This window comes from Oncorhynchus gorbuscha, linkage group LG10 (assembly GCF_021184085.1).
Source record: "Oncorhynchus gorbuscha isolate QuinsamMale2020 ecotype Even-year linkage group LG10, OgorEven_v1.0, whole genome shotgun sequence".
Classification (NCBI taxonomy): Eukaryota; Metazoa; Chordata; class Actinopteri; order Salmoniformes; family Salmonidae; genus Oncorhynchus; species Oncorhynchus gorbuscha.
In genome coordinates, this window is record NC_060182.1 from 26,508,561 (window position 1) to 26,531,285 (window position 22,725).

General features: G+C 45.2%; 1 protein-coding gene across 1 annotated transcript; it reads left to right on the forward strand.

The window, feature by feature from the left end:
* Positions 1-167: 167 nt before the first annotated feature.
* Positions 168-22,180, forward strand: LOC124045766 (tyrosine-protein kinase SRK3-like). Its single transcript, XM_046365360.1, has 8 exons — positions 168-891; positions 4,052-4,173; positions 4,660-4,826; positions 18,744-18,891; positions 19,234-19,392; positions 20,085-20,266; positions 20,906-21,062; positions 21,300-22,180. Exons 1-8 carry the CDS (start codon positions 545-547, stop codon positions 21,497-21,499), a joined length of 1,482 nt encoding a protein of 493 aa, XP_046221316.1. The 5' UTR covers positions 168-544; the 3' UTR covers positions 21,500-22,180.
* The last annotated feature ends 545 nt before the right edge of the window (positions 22,181-22,725 follow it).

Consider the following 22,725-nt stretch of genomic DNA (forward strand, 5'->3'; position numbering starts at 1 on the left):
GGTGTTGTTGATTTAACCGCCAAGCACAAGCAGCAGGCGTTCAGGTTCACAGACGCGGGGATAGCGGGAAATTTCTAGTGTTCCAAACAAAAACCCTGACTATACGCATTTCGTGGACCTGGCTCAGAAAATGCCACTTGCAGTGCAGAGATTTTGACCGTATTCCAGAGAGATGCGGTATTTGCCTATCATTCATTGGAGGACAAGTATAGGTAGGCTATTTCCTCTTTTTTAGGCGCACTTGGCAAATGACTGAGGATCAATGTGGGCACAATTGGACATGGATATCTCGTTTCCGCATTCCCACGACCAACAGTACTGTGTCCCTGATCTATCTCAACACAAAACCGGTTTCTCCTGATTATCAACCTAATTATCGCTGATGCCGCACTATGTTTGCTGTGAAGGAGAGAAAGGGCAGCTCGAAGACGTCTCGAAACTGTATATGCCTCTGGCTTTCCTATTAACACATATATTTTCGCGTCGTATTGTCGCGGTTCCCTAAAACAAAACCTGGATACCTCGGCGTTGCGACTGGCTTGGGATGGAGGTTTGTTGTCGTGGTTGCATGCCATGCTGCAGTCGACTATGGAACTGGATATGGCCCGAATTACATTACCCAAATATGACCCGACCAGCCGAAATCCCCACTATTTCAGGTGATATCCGTGCCCCGTCCCCCAAGAAGAAACCGACTCAGCTCTATGCGGCTCTTTTCGATTTCGAAGCCAGGAGCGAGGAGGAGCTGACTATCAAGGAAGGTGACAAGCTGTCAGTAATAGAAAAGAGGGGGGATTATGTGCTTGCCAAAAAACTTACCGGTTCGATGGAGTCCGGACTGGTCCCGGCTACATATGTGGCCATTCTACAGGACGAGTTCGCTAATCACAAGTGAGTGACGCGTCTATGCGCGCGGTCAACCTCAATATTGTTTAATTCATAATATGCAGTTACGATTTCACCATGTTTCTTTCACTCGTTTCGGGTTTGATTGGCTTTTGTCCACCATATTGTATAGGATCATGTTTAACCTACCAGGTTTACCAATAAGGTATTCCACAACCTAGAGTGACATCTTTTGGGACGTATTTATTATTATATTATTTGGGGTCTGATCTGGACCGGCCTTAATTGATTTCTGGACCCATAGCCGCGGGAAGTAGGGGGTACTGCTGAAAATGTATAATTATACTTTTTTTCTTCACAAAAGTAGCACGCTGGGCCTTTACTAGTCCTGTATTAGCGGACCAATATAGCATTTTCTAGCGTAGCTCGGGCAAAAAAAATCACAGCACCCCCCACCCTGCAACAACTTCCATCTGGACCGGCCTTGATTTGGCTAAAACATGACACTATATTTACAAAATATATGGACACCCCTTCAAATTAGTGGATTCGACTATTTCAGCCAAACGTTGCTGACAGGTGTATATAATTGAGTACACAGCCATGCAATCTCCATAGACAAACATTGGCAGTAGAATGGCCTTACTGAAGAGCTCAGTGACTTTCAACATGTCACTGTCATAGGATGCCACCTGTCAAATGTCTGCCCTGCTAGAACTGCCCTGGTTAACTGTAAGTGTTGTTATTGTGAAGTGGAAACTTCTAGGATCAACAATTGCTCAACCATGAAGTGGTAGGACACACAAGGGGTGCTGAAGCGCACAGCGTGTAAAAATCGTCTGTCCTCGGTTGCTTCCAGAGGCAGTTTGGAACTCACTACCGAGTCCCAAACTGCCTCTGGAAGCAAAGTTAGCACAAAAACTGTTCATCGGGAGCTTCATACAATGGGTTTCCATGCACGAGCAACCACACACAAGCATAAGATCCCCATGCACAATGCCAAGCTTTGGCTGGAGTGGTGTAAAGCTTACCGCCATTAAACTCTGGTGCAGTGAAACACGTTCTCTGGAGTGATGAATTACACTTCACCATCTGGCAGTCCGACCGACAAATTTATAAAAAATAAAAACAGAAATACCTCATTTACATAAGTATTCAGACCCTTTGCTATGAGACTCAAAATTGAGCTCAGGTGAATATTGTTTCCATTTATCATCCTTGAGATATTTCTACAACTTGATTGGAGTACACCTGTGGTAAATTCAATTGATTGGATATGATTTGGAAAGGCACACACCTATCTATATAAGGTCTCACAGTTGACTGTGCATGTCAGAGCAAAAACCAAGCCATGAGGTCGAAGGAATTGTCCATAGAGCTCTGAGACTGGATTGTGTCGACGCACAGATCTGGGGAAGGGTACCAAAAAATGTGTGCAGCATTGAAGGTCCCAAAGAACACAGTGGCCTTCATCATTTTTAAATGGAAGAAGTTTGGAGTCACCAATACTCTTCCTAGAGCTGGCCGCCCGGCCAAACTGAGCAATCGGGGGAGAAGGGTTCCTCTGTGGAGATGGGAGAACCTTCCAGAAGGACAACCATCTCTGCAGCACGCCACCATTCAGGCCTTTATGGTAGAGTGACCAGACCGAAACCACTCCTCAGTAAAAGGCAAATGACGGCCCACTTGAAGTTTGCCAAAAGGCACCTAAAGACTCTCCGCCCATGAGAAACAAGGTTCTCTGGTCTGATGAAACCAAGATTGACCTCTTTGGCCCGAATGCCAAGTGTCACGTCTAGAGGAAACCTGGCACCATCCCTGCAGTGAAGCATATTGGTTTCAGCATCAAGCAGATGTTGTTTAGCTGTAGGGACAGGGAGACTAGTCATGATCGATGGGAAGATAAACAGAGTAAAGTGCAGAGAGATCCTTGATGAAAACCTGCTCCAGAGCGCTCAGGACCTCAGATTGGGGCGAAGGTTCACCTTCCAACCGGACAATGACCCTAAGCACACAGGCAAGACAACGCAGGAGTGGCTTCGGGACAAGTCTCTGAATGTCCTTGATTGGCCCAGCCAGAGCCCGTACTTGAAGCCGATTGAACATCTCTGGAGAGACCTGAAAATAGCTATGCAGCGACGCTCCCCATCCAACCTGACAGAGCTTGAGAGGATCTGCAGAGAAGAATGGGATAAACTCCCCAAATACAGGTGTACAGTGGCATCATACCTAAGGAGACTCCTGGCTGTAATCGCTGCTAGAGGTGCTTCAAGAAAGTACAGAGTAAAGGATCTGAAATGTAAATGTTATATTTACGTTTTTAATTTTTAATAAATGTGCAAAAATAAAAAGTTTATACATTTTAGAATAAGGCTGTAACTTAACAAAATATGGAAAGTCAAGGGGTCTGAATACCACAAATGCACTGTAAGTGCAGTTGACATATGAGCGCGATTATAAATATTATATTTTGCAATCTTCAGTTGGCTCATCTTTCCTATATTTAACATAATGTTTTATTTGAGGCTCCAAAAAAAAGATTTGACATGGTCATTATTTCAAATAGAACTAATTCAGATTAAATCATGTCAATTGTTGTTGACTGAGAAGTGACACAGCAACCCTCCCTCCCTTCATGTTTACTATTGCACAGTTGACAACATTGTAGTATATAGCATTTCCGTATGTGGTTACCGTTTACAAATAAAGTTCCTGTGTTTGTGGTCAGATTGGTGCAACTGCAGTCAAGTTGTAGCTTTAGTAACTACTGTATGCGAAGTATAGCAGTGGATACACAACTTTTGACTCAGCTCACACCCACACCTGACAGAGTTTCAGGTGAAACCTAAGTGTCATGGAAAGGTACCTAGTGTTTGCAGCACAGCCACACCCATTCTTGTTAATTACTGTAAATAGCCTTCCTTACTTACTCTCTGAATGTTGTCTAGCCTATGAACCACACATACTCTTCCACTCAAAGCAGCTTGAATTTGAGAAATAGATCAATTATTAGATTACATTGATATTTTGGGGGGTTCACCGCTGTTGTTTTTTAGGGGAAATTTGTGTGTGTCTGTTTCAGTGTGTGTGCTCTTGTCTGCGCTTGTCTGCTCCTGTGTGCAATTGTGCATGTGTCTCTTTTTGTCTGTCTGTCTTCCTCTTTCCCTGTCTGCCTGTTCATCTATCCATCTGTCTGTCTGTTGAGGTGGTATTATGGGAACATCAACCGGCTGAAGGCGGAGAAACTGCTCCTAGCCTCTCAGAATAAGGATGGCTCGTTCCTGGTGCGCATCAGCGAGAGCCACAGTGATGAATACACCATCTCAGGTAAGCCTATATTGCGTGGTCACATGTTAATTACTTGGTAATTCATTAACACAAGCACCATATGCACCATTTGGTAGCCTACTGGGTAGCTCTGAATTTAAGTAAATACCAGAAAGGACCCATTGTTACCAACAGAGATCCTACTAAATTACATTATTACATTAGAGTTCTAATATTTAATTATGTTGTTACCACATAACTTCACTATTTAAATACTATGCAAACAAATACCAGTGGAAAAAGAAGTGCAGTCATTCATTCACCAATGGGTGGCAATAAAGTACTTCCGTAGTTGAGAACCACCATCCTCTGATCACCCACTGTACTGTAAGCAATGTCCAAGTGCTCATATGTCCTGTTGCTAATATTACTTTGGCCAAGTGTGGGTGTGACATAAGACATTTAAAAGGGAAAACTGTGTGTAAACCACCTTACTTTTGAAATGTGTCAAATATAAAACAGTCAAATCATGTTTGCCCTCCACAGCCAGAAACGATGGGAAAGTGTTCCATTTCCGAATTCAGCGTTCATTGATCGGGGCGTACTTTGTGTCAGTCAAGATTTCCTTCGCCACTCTGGGGGAGCTGATCCAATACTACCAGAAAAACTCCAGGAGTCTAGGAGTGTCTCTGGATGAGCCATGTGCACAGCAGGTGTGTGTACCACCCGGATCTCACACACACGTTTTTGGCATACAAATTCCCCAAAATCCAATCATATTTGTTAGAATAATGTGTTTACTTTGACATCATTGCAGAATCAAGAAGCAGTAGTGTAGTAGCAGTGATCAGGCTGTTTTTCCTGGCGACCTCTCCGTGATCAGATCTCTTCTTTCTTCCTTCCCAGCGGAGATGTGACTGAATCAGAGGCTGTGGAAAGCCCCGCAGACACACACGCACTCCCCCTCACTTCAGGCCCTTTTCATTTCATTTTATGCTTTTCAATTTGGGTATTTTCTTTAGTATTTGCATTTATATTTCTTAGCAGTTAGACTGATGTTGCCATTTTATAGGTTTAGTTATTTGTGCCAAAATCATTTGTCCTCCATGTTCAATTTGACAACAAACAAAAAAAGTAAATGAGAAGCACATACCAAAACTAGCATGCCTTTAATGCAGTTGACACTTCTGTAGCTTCCTCGTTTTGTTGCATGAAACAAACATTTCGACTGAGCCTCTTGAAAGGAAAGCCAAGATGATTTCAAATTATCTTCGTGAGATAGAAAGGAGCAGATGTTACATTTCATTTAACCATGTGTAGTTTGATTTTCCACGACCATCACAATGTAAACTTGGTAATCATTTAAGGATAAATCATCCTTTGTAGATTATTTATTGACCATTTATTGATTGACACTTATTTTATAGCACTTGATTATCTATGAGTCTAAGTATCAAATAATACAGCCTGTGTGTCATGCAGGTGAAAGAGGACCCAAAAGCGACTTAACAGAAACAGAGTTTATTCAAGTCCAAACAGGGAATAACAGAAATCCTCTAGTCTGTAGAGGGGAATAACAGGAGAAGCGGCCACAGACCGCCGGGTAGGCGCAGGCCGTAGTTGACAGAGACACCTGCTCATACGCAGCATCTGATGAAGGCAAAAACACGACAGGACAGGGCGAAACACAATCACAGCACGGTGAATACTAAACAAGGAACCGACGGGACAGGAACGGAACACAAAGGAATAAATAGGGACTCTAATCAGGGGAAAGGATCGGGAACAGGTGTGGGAAGACTAAATGATGATTAGGGGAATAGGAACAGCTGGGAGCAGGAACGGAACGATAGAGAGAAGAGAGAGTGAGAGGGGAGGGGGAGAGAGGGATAGAAAGAGGGAAAGAACCCAATAAGACCAGCAGAGGGAAACGAACAGAATGGGGAGCACAGGGACAAGACATGATAATAAATGACAAACATGACAGTACCCCCCACTCACCGAGCGCCTCCTGGCGCACTCGAGGAGGAATCCTGGCGGCAACGGAGGAAATCATCGATGAGTGAACGGTCCAGCACGTCCCGAGACGGAACCCAACTCCTCTCCTTAACCCTCCCAATCCACTAAGTATTGGTGACCCCGTCCCGAGAACGCATGTCCATGATCTTATGTACCTTGTAAATAGGTGCGCTCTCGACAAGGACGGGAGGGGGGAGGGAAGACGAACGGGGGTGCGAAGAAAGGGCTTAACACAGGAGACATGGAAGACAGGATGGACGCTGACGAAGATGTCGCGGAAGAAGCAGTCGCACAGCGACAGGATTGACGACCTGGGAGACACGGAACGGACCAATGAACCGCGGAGTCAACTTACGAGAAGCTGTCGTAAGAGGAAGGTTGCGAGTGGAAAGCCACACTCTCTGGCCGCAACAATACCTTGGACTCTTAATCCTGCGTTTATTGGCGGCTCTCACAGTCTTCCCCGCAGACAAAGGCAGACCGGTAGTGAAGCCTAAGGCGATGTGAGACCATGGTCGAGAAGGAATGGGGAGCGGTCTGAGACGACCGGCAGGAGGAGAGTTACCCGACTTAGTCTGCGCGCAGTCCGAACAAGCAGCCACGAAACGGCGCGTGTCACGCTCCTGAGTCGGCCACCAAAAGCGCTGGCGAATAGACGCAAGAGTGCCTCGAACACCGGGATGACCAGCTAACTTGGCAGAGTGAGCCCACTGAAGAACAGCCAGACGAGTGGAAACAGGAACGAAAAGGAGGTTACTAGGACAAGCGCGGCGACGCAGTGTGCGTGAGTGCTTGCTTAACCTGTCTTTCAATTCCCCAGACTGTTAACCCGACAACACGCCCATAAGGAAGAATCCCCTCGGGATCAGTAGAAGCCACAGAAGAACTAAACAGACGGGATAAGGCATCAGGCTTGGTGTTCTTGCTACCCGGACGGTAAGAAATCACAAACTCGAAACGAGCGAAAAACAACGCCCAACGAGCTTGACGGGCATTAAGTCGTTTGGCAGAACGGATGTACTCAAGGTTCTTATGGTCTGTCCAAACGACAAAAGGAACGGTCGCCCCCTCCAACCACTGTCGCCATTCGCCTAGGGCTAAGCGGATGGCGAGCAGTTCACGGTTACCCACATCATAGTTGCGCTCAGATGGCGACAGGCGATGAGAAAAATAAGCGCAAGGATGAACCTTATCGTCAGACTGGAAGCGCTGGGATAGAATGGCTCCCACGCCTACCTCTGAAGCGTCAACCTCGACAATGAATTGTCTAGTGACGTCAGGAGTAACGAGGATAGGAGCGGACGTAAAACGTTCTTTTAGAAGATCAAAAGCTCCCTGGGCGGAACCGGACCACTTAAAACACGTCTTGACAGAAGTAAGAGCTTGAGAGGAGCAGCAACTTGACCGAAATTACGAATGAAACGCCGATAGAAATTAGCGAAACCTAAAAAGCGCTGCAACTCGACACGTGACCTTGGAACGGGCCAATCACTGACAGCTTGGACCTTAGCGGAATCCATCTGAATGCCTTCAGCGGAAATAACGGAACCGAGAAAAGTAACGGAGGAGACATGAAAAGAGCACTTCTCAGCCTTTACGTAGAGACAATTCTCTAAAAGGCGCTGTAGAACACGTCGAACGTGCTGAACATGAATCTCGAGTGACGGAGAAAAAATCAGGATATCGTCAAGATAGACAAAAACAAAGATGTTCAGCATGTCTCTCAGAACATCATTAACTAATGCCTGAAAAACAGCTGGCGCATTGGCGAGACCGAACGGCAGAAACTCAAAATGCCCTAACGGAGTGTTAAACGCCGTTTTCCACTCGTTCTCTGATGCGCACGAGATGGTAAGCGTTACGAAGGTCCAACTTAGTAAAGCACCTGGCTCCCTGCAGAATCTCGAAGGCTGATGACATAAGGGGAAGCGGATAACGATTCTTAACCGTTATGTCATTTTCGATAATCACGAGGGGCGCAGAGTACCGTCCTTCTTCTTAACAAAAAGAACCCCGCCCCGGCCGGAGAAGAAGAAGGCACTATGGTACCGGCGTCAAGAGACACAGACAAATAATCCTCGAGAGCCTTACGTTCGGGAGCCGACAGAGAGTATAGTCTACCTCGAGGAGGAGTGGTCCCCGGAAGGAGATCAATACTACAATCATGACCGGTGAGGAGGAAGGGAGTTGGCTCGGGACCGACTGAAGACCGTGCGCAGATCATGATATTCCTCCGGCACTCCTGTCATCGCCAGGTTCCTCCTGAGAAGTAGGGACAGAAGAAACGGGAGGGATGGCAGACATTAAACACTTCACATGACAAGAAACGTTCCAGGATAGGATAGAATTACTAGACCAATTAATAGAAGGATTATGACATACTAGCCAGGGATGACCCAAAACAACAGGTGTAAACGGTGAACGGAAAATCAAAAAGAAATAGTCTCACTGTGGTTACCAGATACTGTGAGAGTTAAAGGTAGTGTCTCAAATTTGATACTGGGAAGATGACTACCACAGGCTTGTCTAACGGTCTGAAAGGAAATGTTTCCGAACCCATGCTTCGTCCATGAAACAACCCTCAGCCCCAGAGTCAATCAAGGCACTGCATGTAGCACCCGAACCGTTCCAGCGTAGATGGACCGACATAGTAGTACAAGATCTAGATGAAGAGACCTGAGTAGTAGCGCTCACCAGTAGCCCTCCGCTTACTGATGGGCTCTGGCCTCTTACTGGACATGAATTAACAAAATGTCCAGCAACTCCGCAATAGAGGCACAGGCGGTTGGTGATCCTCCGTTCCCTCTCCTTAGTCGAGATCACGAATCCCTCCCAGCTGCATGGGCTCAGTCTCAAAGCCAGAAGGGAGACCGGAGCAGGGAAACACCGTTGATGCGAGCTCTCTTCCACGAGCCCGGTGACGAAGAAATGCGGATGGCGAGAGCAATCAAAGAGTCCACATCTGAAGGAACCTCCCGGGAGAGAATCTCATCCTTAACCACTGCGTGGAGTCCCTCCAGAAAACGACAGCGCCGGCTCGTTCCACTCACTAGAGGCAGCAAGAGTGCGAAACTCAATAGAATAATCCGTTATGGACCGTTCACCTTGGCATAAGGAAGCCAGGGCCCTAGAAGCCTCCCTACCAAAAACTGAACGGTCAAAAACCCGAATCATCTCCTCTTTAAAGTTCTGGAACTTGTTAGAGCAATCAGCCCTTGCCTCCCAGATAGCTGTGCCCCATTCTCGAGCCCGGCCAGTAAGGAGTGAAATGACGTCAACCCGAGCTCTCTCTCTAGAGTATGTGTTGGGTTGGAGAGAGAACACAATCTCACACTGCGTGAGAAAGGAGCGGCACTCAGTGGGCTGCCCGGAGTAGCAAGGTGGGTTATTAACCCTAGGTTCTGGAGGCTCGGCAGGCCAGGAAGTAACAGGTGGCACGAGACAGACTCTGGAACTGTCCAGAGAGGTCGGAAACCTAGCGGCCAGGTTCTCCACGGCATGGCGAGCAGCAGACAATTCCTGCTCGTGTCTGCCGAGCATGGCTCCTTGGATCTTGACGGCAAACGAGCGTCTGAAGTCGCTGGGTCCATTCCTTGGTCGGTTCCTTCTGTCATGCAGGTGAAAGAGGACCCAAAAGCGACTTAACGAAACAGAGTTTATTCAAGTCCAAACAGGGAATAACAGAAATCCTCTAGTCTGTAGAGGGGAATAACAGGAGAAGCGGCCACAGACTGCAGGTGTAGGCGCAGGCCGTAGTTGACAGAGACACCTGCTCATACGCAGCATCTGATGAAGGCAAAAACACGACAGGACAGGGCGAAACACAATCACAGCACGGTGAATACTAAACAAGGAACCGACGGGACAGGAACGGAACACAAAGGAATAAATAGGGACTCTAATCAGGGGAAAGGATCGGGAACAGGTGTGGGAAGACTAAATGATGATTAGGGGAATAGGAACAGCTGGGAGCAGGAACGGAACGATAGAGAGAAGAGAGAGCGAGAGAGTGAGAGGGGGAGGGGGAGAGAGAGGGATAGAAAGAGGGAAAGAACCCAATAAGACCAGCAGAGGGAAACGAACAGAATGGGGAGCACAGGGACAAGACATGATAATAAATGACAAACATGACACTGTGTTTTTAAAGAAACGTCCCTTATCTTTCAATGTACTAAAGCCACCTGATCACCACACACACACACACAACGGGGCTGTAGTGGAGTGGGTCGAGAGATTCTAGTTCCTGTGGCCACATTACTAAGAAATTAACATGGTCCACATACACACCAATAGAGTCATGAAGGTACGACAACGACTCTTGCCCCTCAGGAGGCTGAAAAGATTTGGCAAGGGCCCTCAGATCTTCAAAACGTTCTACAGCTGCAGTACTGAGAGCCTCTTGACTGGCTGCATTAACGCTTGACATCCGACCACAAGGATCTACAGAGGGTGATACGGACCGCCTAGTAGATCACTGTCAGAGGAAGGCCTGGAAAATTGTCAAAGACCCCGGCCACCCAAGCCATAGACTGTTTTCTCTGCTACCGCACAGCAAGCAGTACCAGAACGCCAAGTCTGGGACAAAGGCTCCCGAACAGCATCTACCTCCAAGCCATAAGAATGCTGAACAGTTAATCAAATGACTACCTGGGACTATATGCGTTGACCCTTTTTTTGCAGTCGACACTAGTTACCACAGCCACAAAGTCATAAACCCCCCACCTATTGCTACAATTTGTCTATTTAAAACCTGATTTAATCTAATCCACAATGCTAACCTTATGCCTAACCCTAACCTTAAAGTAAGACCAAATATAAAAAATAAAATTACGATTATGGCCAATTTTGACTTTGTGAATGTGACAACACTTTCTTGCACACACTCATGCATATTGTCACAAACCGTCTCGAAGCCCAAAAAGTGAGACGACTTGGAGATAAGGAATTACAAAATATTTATTAACTAAAGTAAACTAAATAGAATTAGCAATGGTGTGTGTAATCAGTAATCAGTAGTGTAAGTGAGTGGTTGCGTGGATAAATGTGATAATGAGGGGTGTTGAAAGGTGCCAACGCAAACAAACAAAAACAGACACAAAAATACCACAACCAAAATCTATCAGTGTCTGCATGGAGAGAATCTTCCCAATGACTGGGGAAGAGGTGCATTTATCCTGGGACACACCCGAGCCCAGGTGTCCCATTTCGCTGACGACTCTTCTGGCTCCGCCCACCGAAATCCTATTAAGAAAAACAAGAGCAATGAAAAATAATTCGGCAGACAGAGTGGGAGGGTCGTGACATCACCTCCCCCCCCCCCCCCCATAAAACCGGGGACCAACAAAGACCCAGGAACACTATAACAGTCACACAACAAATTGATCCAGCCTTTGCGTCCACTTGCCCCCCCGCCAACCTCGTCCTCCCCAGACCTCAGCAACCTTTGCGGGACAGGAAGCAACCTTTAAGAGGAAAGAAAACGAGAACCGAAGGGAACAGACAGGAGCGACCGAACAGGACAATACCAGACACAAAATAACAGTGATCAGCCACGTGGACATTCAGGAACTGGGAGCAAGAGAGAGTGCATTAGCAATGACATCAGTACCCCGGATGTGCCGCATATTGAGATGGAATGCTTATAAAAAATAAACACCATCTCAATATCCTCTGATTAGGAAACATCATGGACCTCAAAAAGGTGAGGGTTATGGTCAGTGTAGACCACAATAGGTACTATTCCTGACATACACTTTGAAGTGTTGTAGCGCCCATATGAGTGCTAGTGGTTTTTTCAATGACCGAATAGTTCAACTGATAATGGTTCAACTTATTGGAAATGAAACAGGCCTCCACACCAGACACATCTGCTTGCAGCAAAACTGCACCTGCCCCCACATGATGAGCATCCACCTGCAAGGTAAATGACAAATCCACGCGAGGAGCAGCCAACAACGGAGTTGAGGTAAGCAACCTCTTTGCATCTTCAAAAGCCTGTTGACAACGAGAAGACCATACGTAAACAGCCTTAACTTTCAGCAAATCTGTCATGGGAGTAACCACAGTAGAGAAGTTCCTACAAAAACTACGATAATAACTCATCATTCCCAAGAAACACATCAGTTCCTTTTTAGTAGTTGGTGGTGGAAAAGCATCAAAAGCTACCACCTTAGCCCAAACAGGATGCACTTCACCCTGCCCAACCACCTTTCCAAGGTATGTAACCGCAGCTAGGCGGTCGAACAAGGCTTGAATACTGGACAGATGTTCCTCCCAAGTATCTGCATATATATATATATATATATATATATATATATATATATATATATATATATATATATCACTACATCGTCCAGATAAACAGCGCACCCAGCCAGACCGGAGACAATCCTGTTCATAAGTCGCTGAAAAGTGGTAATATGATGAAAAGTGGCAGGTGCATTACGCAGGCCGAAATGCATAACCGAGTAAGAGTACAGACCAGAGGGTGTAAAAGGCAGAGATTTCAACCTACGCGTCAGTGGCACCTGCCAATAGCCCCTTTACAGGTCAAATTTGCTCAAACATTGCTGCGCCGACTTGAACGCAGTCCTCCATCCGAGGAAGAGACAATGAATCTGGCTTAGTGACACTTTACCTTACGGCAGTCCGTACAAAATCTGTTTGTCCCATCCGGTTTACTGACCAAGATACAGGGAGAAGCCCAACTGGAGAAAGAAGGCTCTGCCATCTTATTCTCCAGCATGCACCGGACCTCAGCATCCAGACAACGCAGTTTCTCTGAAGAAACTCTATAGAACCGCTGACGAATGGGGTCAGCATCTCCAATGTCAATATCATGTTCCATTAAGTTTGTACATGTAGGTGTATCAGAAAACAAACCTGGAAATCTCTGAATCAGACCAAACATCTCTGTCCGCCCATCAACAAGTAGATGAACGAGAAGGCTGTCTAAAATATCCAGTCTCTGAATTTTACAATCTACCCTGCAGTATGCAATCGTCGGGACCAGGAACATCCTCCTCATTCACAGACCTAGCATGACAAGAACCCAGCGAATTAATGGTATCGGCCAAAAGAACAGGTTTTACCGTCCTCTGTAGACTCCCACTGTAATAGGGTTAACAAATGTACATGGCACAGTAGGTGTGCTATTCTTTGTTCTGGAGTGGCAACTAGATCATTTTGCTCTGTGCACTGGCTCACAACGGCATATGGACCATGAAACTTGGCTTGAAAAGGAGAACCAACAATTGGCAGCAGAGCAAGAACCTGGTCACCTGGACTAAAGTGATGAGGCTCAGTTCACCGATCAAATGCCCTTCATTCTCTCCTGTGAAGATGATAACTTCTCTTTAGCCATTTCACCAGCGGAGTACAGGCGTCGCCGGAAATCACACATACAAGATAACTGGGAGTCAGGGGGCTCGGAAGACTTCCAGTCATCCTGGAGAACAGATAGAAGTCCACAAACACCCCATGTCCAAACAAGGTAATTTGGACTGAATCCCGTACTCTCCTGTGAAACCTCCCTAGCGGCAAACAGTAACCAAGGTAACCCCTCCTCCCAATCCATCTCATTACAATAATCTCTCAAAGTCTTAAGTGTTTGATGGAAATGTTCCCGTGCTCCTTGACTTTGCGCGTGATAGGTGCTAGACAAATTGTGTTTAATATGAAGCTGTTGGAGAACATGACCAAACAGATTAGTGAAATGATATCCCTGATCACTCTGAATGACCTTAGGGATTCCAAACAGTGAGAAACTGAGTCAAAGCGTTTAGCACAGACTTAGTCGTGATAGACATGAGAGGATAGGCAGCAGGAAACCTAGTGGTCTGACACATCACAGTGCACAGGTAACTACTACCCTTTTTAGAACGAGGCAGAGGACCAACAGTCAATCAGATACTCAAAAGGTTGGCTGAGTAGGGGAATAGGAAACAGTGGTACCGGCTTAATAGCTTGATTAGGTTTACCAGTTAATTGACAGGTGTGACAAGTTGATGAACTCAGAAACATCCCTCTTTAACCTAGGCAAAAATAAATGTCTTATTATGCTGTTGTAGGTTTTCCTCACACCCATATGTCCAGCAACATCGTTGTGGGAAGTTGGCAACACCAACTCACAAAGCTTAACTGGTACAACCTGACCAAAAAATTACCATGAGACACCCACTTTCTCATCAGGACATCCTCTTGGAGGAAATAGCCATGGGCGACATCTCCCAACTGTTCCACAGGCACAATTTGGTCACGCAGCTCTTCTAATGTGGGGTCAGTCAGTTGCGCATTGATTAGATCGGAGCGGGATACAGATAATGAGATAACAGGGAAAGCAGTGACATACTTCTTTGTGGTATTCTCTTTAACCGGCGCAGTGACCAGGTCGCGACGGCTCAGAATTAACAGTGTGTTCAAACCTATTCCCCTAATTAGAACACTATTCCCCGGATCATCGTCAGCAGATAAGGGTAACAGACTCCAACACAAACGATTCAGAGGCACCTGTGTCGCTCAGGATCTTCACTGGCACTAGGTCCTTACTTCCTAACAGACACAAAACCCTCTGTAATGAAAGGTAAATAGTCTGGGTCAATATGGACTTTCACATGCCCCTGGGCATGAGACAATGTGTCAGGAGTGAACGGATGTGGAACAGGCGGGGCGAACGCCGTAGGCTTAGATTTAACATAAGCACATGTACTGAATTTACTCCTAGCCCTGAGAACTGGACATTCCTTTTTCCAATGACCTGAACCTTGACAGTAGTGACACTCTTGGCCAAAGTCAGCTTTACCACGGGAGTCAGGCTCAACCATAGTTGAATGAAACTCTGCCCATGAACCAAAGTATCTCGGTGAGCGAGCCCCAAATCTCTCCGAACGCCCCACTCACTCCGAATACGGGGCTCTGCAAAGACACTTTTGTGAGTCAAAATATACTCGTCCGCCAAAACCGCAGCTTCAGTGACAGTCTTTACTTTACGTTCGTTAATGTACGTGGCTATACGATCAGGGATTGTGTCCTTAAATTCCTCTAATCAGATCACACAGCCCTTGGAATGTCATAACTGCAGAGGCGGAACACCAGCAATTAAACTGAAGATAATTCTCTGGCAAACTCAACATGTGTTTATCATCCCTTAAGTTCTAAATCGTTGGAGGTAAGCTTCAGGAACCAGTTCTAAATCGTTGGCGGTAAGCCTCAGGAACCAGTTCTAAATCGTTGGTGGTAAGCCTCAGGAACCAGTTCTAAATTGTTGGTGGTAAGCCTCAGGAACCAGTTCTAAATCGTTGGCGGTAAGCCTCAGGAACTAGTTCTAAATCGTTGGTGTTAAGCCTCAGGAACCAGTTCTAAATCGTTGGCGGTAAGCCTCAGGAACCAGTTCTAAATCATTGGCGTTAAGCCTCAGGAACCAGTTCTAAATCATTGGCGTTAAGCCTCAGGAACCAGTTCTAAATCATTGGCGGGAAGCCTCAGGAACAAATTCGTAAATCTGGAACACAGCCGTTTTAACCTTATCATAACTGACACTGTCGGCTACACTAAGAGCTGAATATGCTTCCTGAGCTTTACCAGTCAACACACACTGCAACATTAAAGTGTGTTCAGAATCAGGCCAAGTCCTAGCGTCAGCAACATGCTCAAACAACGAAAAGAATGTCTCAGGGTCCTTTTCATTCAATTTAGGCAACAACCGTAATTTCCCAACAATATCAAATGTGTCCGGGGCACGACCCCTAGGTACATCTGGGTCACCTTCCCAGAACAAACTCTCCCCTGAGAGCTTCCCTAACTAGATCTAGCCGCTCTTGTTGCAGCTCGATTTTCACATGCTCCAAATCCTGTTTAAATTCCAATTCCTTTTCATACTTTAGCCGATCATACTCTAGCTATAACAGAAGCAGTTCTTTCTGCTGTTCAAAAAGACTACTAGGACTAACCGATGGAGCGACCACTGTAAGGTTACAGGGAGACGGAGAGTCCTCAGCAGAGGCTGCCCCAGTGGTAACTTCAAGAATACCTCTCCATCAGATTGGCCTTCAATATCAACCTAATAGAATTTTTGACGTTTATCACTAATTTCAACCTTGTAGTGTTCAGCAACCTTCAACAGCTGTTCTTTAGTACATAATTCTAACAGTTAATCTGATGGAAAGCGAATTAACTCATCTAGGTAAGATGCCATAGTCACAAGAAAACAATATATAATCTCTTCCCCTCTGCTGAGCACACCAGATCACAACCAGAAAAATGACAATCACACTGGGCACCACAGAAGAGAGATGAGATATATATGGAGCTTCCCCAAAACCTACAGTAACTCAACCCTAGTCTTTGTGTGGATAATTACTCACTGTAGCCCGCTGGCAAGGAAATAAACCATCAGCACGCTGGCAGATTCCCCCAGGCCACAGATGTGCCCCCGAGACAACTGCTCAGTCCACAGACACCACACAAAAACAACAAAATGACCATGCCCAATGTATTCCAAAGTGAAACATGTCACTAAGCCGAATATGGAACCCAGACCGGCTGCGCACGTGCGCCATCGTGCATAAATGTATTTTGTCCCTACACCAAACACGATCACGACACGCAGGTTAAAATATCAAAACAAACTCTGAACCAATGACATTAATTTGGGGACAGGTCGAAAAGCATTAAACATGTATGGCAATTTAGCAAGTTAGCTTGCACTTGCTAGCTACTTTGTCCTATTTAGCTAGCTTGCTGTTGCTAGCTAATTTGTCCTGGAATATAAACATTGAGTTGTTATTTTACCTGAAATGCACAAGGTCTTCTACTCCAAAAATTAATCCACACATAAAACGGCCAACCGAATGGTTTCTAGTCATCTCTCCTCCTTCCAGGCTTTTTCATCTTTGAACTTATATGGTGATTGGAATCTAAACTTTCATAGTATTACCATGACGACCGGCAAAACAGTTTGTCTTCCTATCACCCACGTGGGTATATTCAATGAGGAGATGGCCAGTGGGTACCTGCTTCTATAAACCAATGAGGAGATGGGAGAGGCAGGACTTGCAGCGCGATCTGTGTCAGAAATAGAAATAATTCTATTTTAGCCCTTGGCAACGCAGATGCTCGTTGGAGAGCGAGCAGTGTGGGTGCAATAATTGAATAACATGGATTTCTAAATTTATTTTGCAACGCACGAGACGTGTCCGGTCTGGTCAGCATGTAACAGTGGGAAAAAAGGCTATAGCTCCGCATAGCTAGTGTCACTACCCTACCCAAATGTCCCACTAAGGTACACAACCGATTGTACTCACCTCCTCGGACCCATGTCCCAACAGCGAGTAGAGCAAGAGTCTTCAGCCTGGGTAGGGGCCTAGAAACTAACCAATGTGTACTCTCTCCAATGCAGCACACAACCAACTATCCACCGAGGTGGCAAGATTACCAAACAAACAAAGGCAACCAGTACTGGTCACCAAACATTACAACTCAAACAAGCTGTAACAAAAGATGCAAACAAAGCACCTACAGAGTTAAAAATTAACTCCACGTCCTCCTAAACATAACACACATACTAGTAAGCCAAATGACACTAGTATTAGTCCTTCATAATGCAACAAAGTGCTATACACCACAATGTTTAGGAAGCAACCTTATGTCCCCAGATGTGCCCCCACTTGTCACGAACCGGCTCGAAGCCCATAACAAAAAGGAAACGACTTGGAGATAAGGATTAACACAATATATTTATTAACCAAAGTAAACTAAATACAATTAGCAATGGTGTGTGTAATCAGTAGTGTAAGTGAGTGGTTGCGTGGATAAATGTGATAATGAGGGGTGTTGAAAGGTGCCAACGCAAACAAACAAAAACAGACACAAAAATACCACAACCAAAATCTATCAGTGTCTGCATGGAGAGTGTCTTCCCAATGAATGGGGAAGAGGTGCATTTATCCTGGGACACACCCGAGCCCAGGTGTCCCATTTCGCTGACGACCCTCCCGGCTCCGCCCACCGACATCCTATTAAGGAAAACAAGAGCAAAGAAAAAGAATTCGGCAGACAGAGTGGGAGGGTCGTCACAATATTGACGCCACATACACACACTTATGCACTCTCCACATACGCTGCTGCTACTCTGTTTATTATCTATCCTGATTACCTAGCCACTTTTACCTCGACCTACATGTACATATTACCTATTACCTCAACTACCTCGTACCCCTGCACATTGACTCCACACAGGTAGTTCTTCTATAAAGCCTCATTGTTGTAATCTATAGTTTTACTATTTTTATTTGCTAATGTTCTTACTTTTTAACTCATTGTTGGTTAAGGGCTTGTAAGTAAGAATTTCACGGGAAAGTCTGCACCTGTTGTATTCACTGCATGTGACAAATACTATTTTATTTGACACACAAATGCGTAATAATTTTGCTTGTAGTTTGCACTTTTGGGACTATTTCATTGGTTCCATTGTACTGGGAAAACCAAATTAAGCACAGCTCAAGTATTTGAAGGTATTCGCCATACCCGGTAGCTGTGTTCTGTGCTGCTGTAACAGTGTTGTGATGTCCAGTTGTGTGAGGCTGCTTGTAACAGTGTTGTTGTGGTGTCCCCAGAGGGAGCTGATTGACATGGAGCCCTGGGAGCATCCTCGGGAGGAGTTTAAACTTCAAAGGAAGCTGGGGGAGGGCCACTTTGGAGAGGTGTGGGAGGCCCTGTGGATCAACCAGAAAAAGAAGGTGGCCATCAAGATGCTCAAACAAGGTAAGCATGCTAGCTCTCGCTGCTATCATATTAATACATGATTCAGCACACGACAAGCAGAATTTTGGCAAATATTTGATGAGTGACTATTGATGAGGGAATTATTTTCAAAGACATAATGCAGATGGGCAAGTACAGCAATGGCAAAACGTTATAAAAAGCAGGAACACATGCATGCACAAAACACACAATTACATACTCTCTAACTTTGAGTCAGTCCATTTGGGTCAGGGCTCTCACATTGTTCATAAAGAGATTATAATACTACATAGGGTCAGTCCTAAGCTCCTTATCACCTGGAGAGCACTGACCTCAGCCTCTCTCTTCCCCCCCCCCCTGCAGAGGACACTAAGCAGGATGAGTTTGTGAAGGAGGTGCAGGCACTTAAGAACCTCCACCACCCCAAGCTGATCCAGCTGCTGGCCCTGTGTTCCAGGGGAGAGCCCGTGTACATCGTCACTGAGCTCATGACCAAGGGCAATCTCAAATCCTACCTGGGCTGTGAGTCAGTCACTCCCTCCCCTCTGTTCCTCAGTCTTTACATTGCATTCAGTGTGTGTGTTCATAGATGATTATGCTTCACCAATAACATAAGTATTCAAAAACCTCAAGTGGTCATTGGATGCTTGCCTGAAAAATTATGTAATAGCAGGAATCATATATGGCTTGCATATTAAATAACTCCAACTCAGTTCACCTGACAAAGATCTGTTTGAGATTTAAATGTTTTTAACTAATAAACAGATACAGTGCCTTGCGAAAGTATTCGGCCCCCTTGAACTTTGCGACCTTTTGCCACATTTCAGGCTTCAAACATAAAGATATAAAACTGTATTTTTTTGTGAAGAATCAACAAGAAGTGGGACACAATCATGAAGTGGAACGACATTTACTTAAGGGGGCTGAATAATTTTGCACGCCCAATTTTTCAGTTTTTGATTTGTTAAAAAAGTTTGAAATATCCAATAAATGTCGTTCCACTTCATGATTGTGTCCCACTTGTTGTTGATTCTTCACAAAAAAATGCAGTTTTATATCTTTATGTTTGAAGCCTGAAATGTGGCAAAAGGTCTCAAAGTTCATGTGGGCCGAATACTTTCGCAAAGCACTGTATGTTAAAGCAATTGAGTAACTATGCAGACCCTATCATGCTTGACAGATCCTAACCTGTGCGCTCACTATGCTGTTCTCAGCGACGGAGGGTCATGTGCTGTCCTCTGCCCACCTCATCTACATGGGCAGCCAGGTGGGTGAGGGCATGGCCTACCTGGAGGACCGACACATTGTGCATAGGGACCTGGCGGCCAGGAACATCCTGGTGGGAGATGACCTGGTCTGTAAGGTGGCTGACTTTGGACTGGCACGGATAATTAAGGTAAGGATAGAATGGATGTGACATGAACGTGAAATGTATGGAGAAATGAAGAGGGAGAACCTATAGGTTAACTAAAGCTTTAGAAAAATATGCTGTATGTTGGGCTTACTTATCCTGGTCAAGGCGAAATTGTTCACTCTCAGATAAAGCAAGGATTAAAAAGCAAAAAAAAATATTGGGACATTTCCATAAGAATAAGAAAATATTCTTAGTAAACACAAATGGTTGGATATGTCCCCTCTCTCGCTCTGTGTGTGTGTGTGTGTGTGTGTGTGTGTGTGTGTGTGTGTGTGTGTGTGTGTGTGTGTGTGTGTGTGTGTGTGTGTGTGTGTGTGTGTGTGTGTGTGTGTGTGTGTGTGTGTGTGTGTGTGTGTGTGTGTGTGTGTGTGTGTGTGTGTGTGTGTGTGTGTGTGTGTTCTACATGGCTGAGTGTGTGTGTGTGTGCTTCTACATGGCTGAATGTGTGTGTGTGTGCTTCTACATGGCTGTGTGTGTGTGTGTGTGTGTGTGTGTGTGTGTGTGTGTGTGTGTGTGTGTGTGTGTGTGTGTGTGTGTGTGTGTGTGTGTGTGTGTGTGTGTGTGTGTGTGTGTGTGTGTGTGTGTGTGTGTGTGTGTGTGTGTGTGTGTGTGTGTGTGTAGGACAGTGTGTACACAGCCAGCAGAAGCACTAAGATCCCAGTGAGATGGACTGCCCCTGAGGCTGCTCTCTACCAGCGTTTCTCTGTCAAGTCTGACGTCTGGTCCTTCGGTGTGCTGCTCTATGAGATGATGTCACGAGGAAAGATGCCATACGATGGTGTGTGTGTCAAAAGTTTTCAAGACAATATTCTTATTTTTACCATTATACACGTATCATGAGAAAAAGTCAACCCTCATTACAGTTAATCTATTAACTCTATCTGTAAAAATGCTTTTGAATATTTCCCTCTGACTGATAATATTTATCCCTCTGAATAATATTTATTCTTCTCCCTCTTTCTCTCTCTCAATCTCTCTCTCTTTTGCTCTCGATCTCACACAAACACATACACAGGAAAGAGCAATAAGGAGGTGCTGGAGCTCCTGTCGACAGGCTACAGGTTGTCCTGTCCAAGTAGGTGTCCCCCCAACATCTATCGCATTATGGTGGAGTGCTGGAACCCAGAGGCCTCCAAGCGGCCCTCCTTCCATGCCCTGCACAGCCATCTAGACACCATGTACTCCCGCATCTACTTCAAGACCATCGAGGTCTAGATCTGGAGGAGGAGTAGGAGGCCAAGTGGTGACTGCACTGACATAGACACTCAGACCAATGCAAAGCAGAGGGACTGGACTGCAAGACATTATCTAACATGGTGATCCTTTTTTTAACACATTTTAGTCTGTTTTTAGCCAGTTGTCTTGGTTTTGTAATGTATGTTTTTATTTGAGGTTATGTGCAATAAATAGTCCTTCCTGGGGAAAGGAAGGAAGGAGATAAGGAAAGGAGGGCAAGAAAAGTGGAGCCACTGTTACAGCCCACCAAGGCCCTATGCTACAGTTTGCCCCACTGCGCACAGGCTAAATGGCCAGTCATACAGAAAGTGCCTATATGTTTACACACTACAAAGACTTATCTCATAGAGACAGCTCATACAGTCCACAGTGATGGAGGACATGGCCATTGAGACTGGAGAGTGAGCCATAAAGGACATATTTTGGAATTTCTACCAATGGAAGATTTTCTTTTGAACTGATGCAATTTTGAACAGTCAATGCATGATATTGAGGAGGTATACTAATACAGTTTGGGATATATGAGCCATATCATAAACTTCCTTTATTCTACTTTGATTAAGTCTCTTCCATATCTTGACTATGCCATTGGGTATTTAACAACCAAAATGATGATAATAAAATATTTTCTAAATAACAGTCCTGTTACATTGTGTGTGTGTATGTTAGGAAGAACATACCATTATAATGCTTCATTTGTGTACAAAAAACGTAACCACCAAATTTCTTTAAATCCTCCCTAAAATAATGGGAAAGCCACATCAACCTCTGGTGCTTCAATCTTAGCTCATTTATAGCTGGCCGTACCGCGGCGCTGTCCGCTGGCTAGGTGCTGAAATCGCAGCCAACTTTCATGACCGCTAAACGCAGTGCAGTCCATTGTGCCGAATTCAATTTCGTCCGCAGTTAGTCTTTCAGCGATATTTGGTGAATCTGGGAAAAAGGGGAGCATCTTTTCAATTAAATTCATATTACCACAATTGGATTTGTGTGTTTGAATCAAATAGAAGTAGAGATATGACACGAAAAACGTAGGCCTAGTCTACAGTAGTATGCATTGGCAGCTGGAGTAAAATGCATTTTGACTTCGGTTATTGTTTCTTGTTATTATTATGGCCAGTAGGCCTACAGCATTAGCTCAGCGAATCTCCCCAGATGGGTATACAATGCATTCGGAAAGTATTCAAACCCTTTTACTTTTCCCA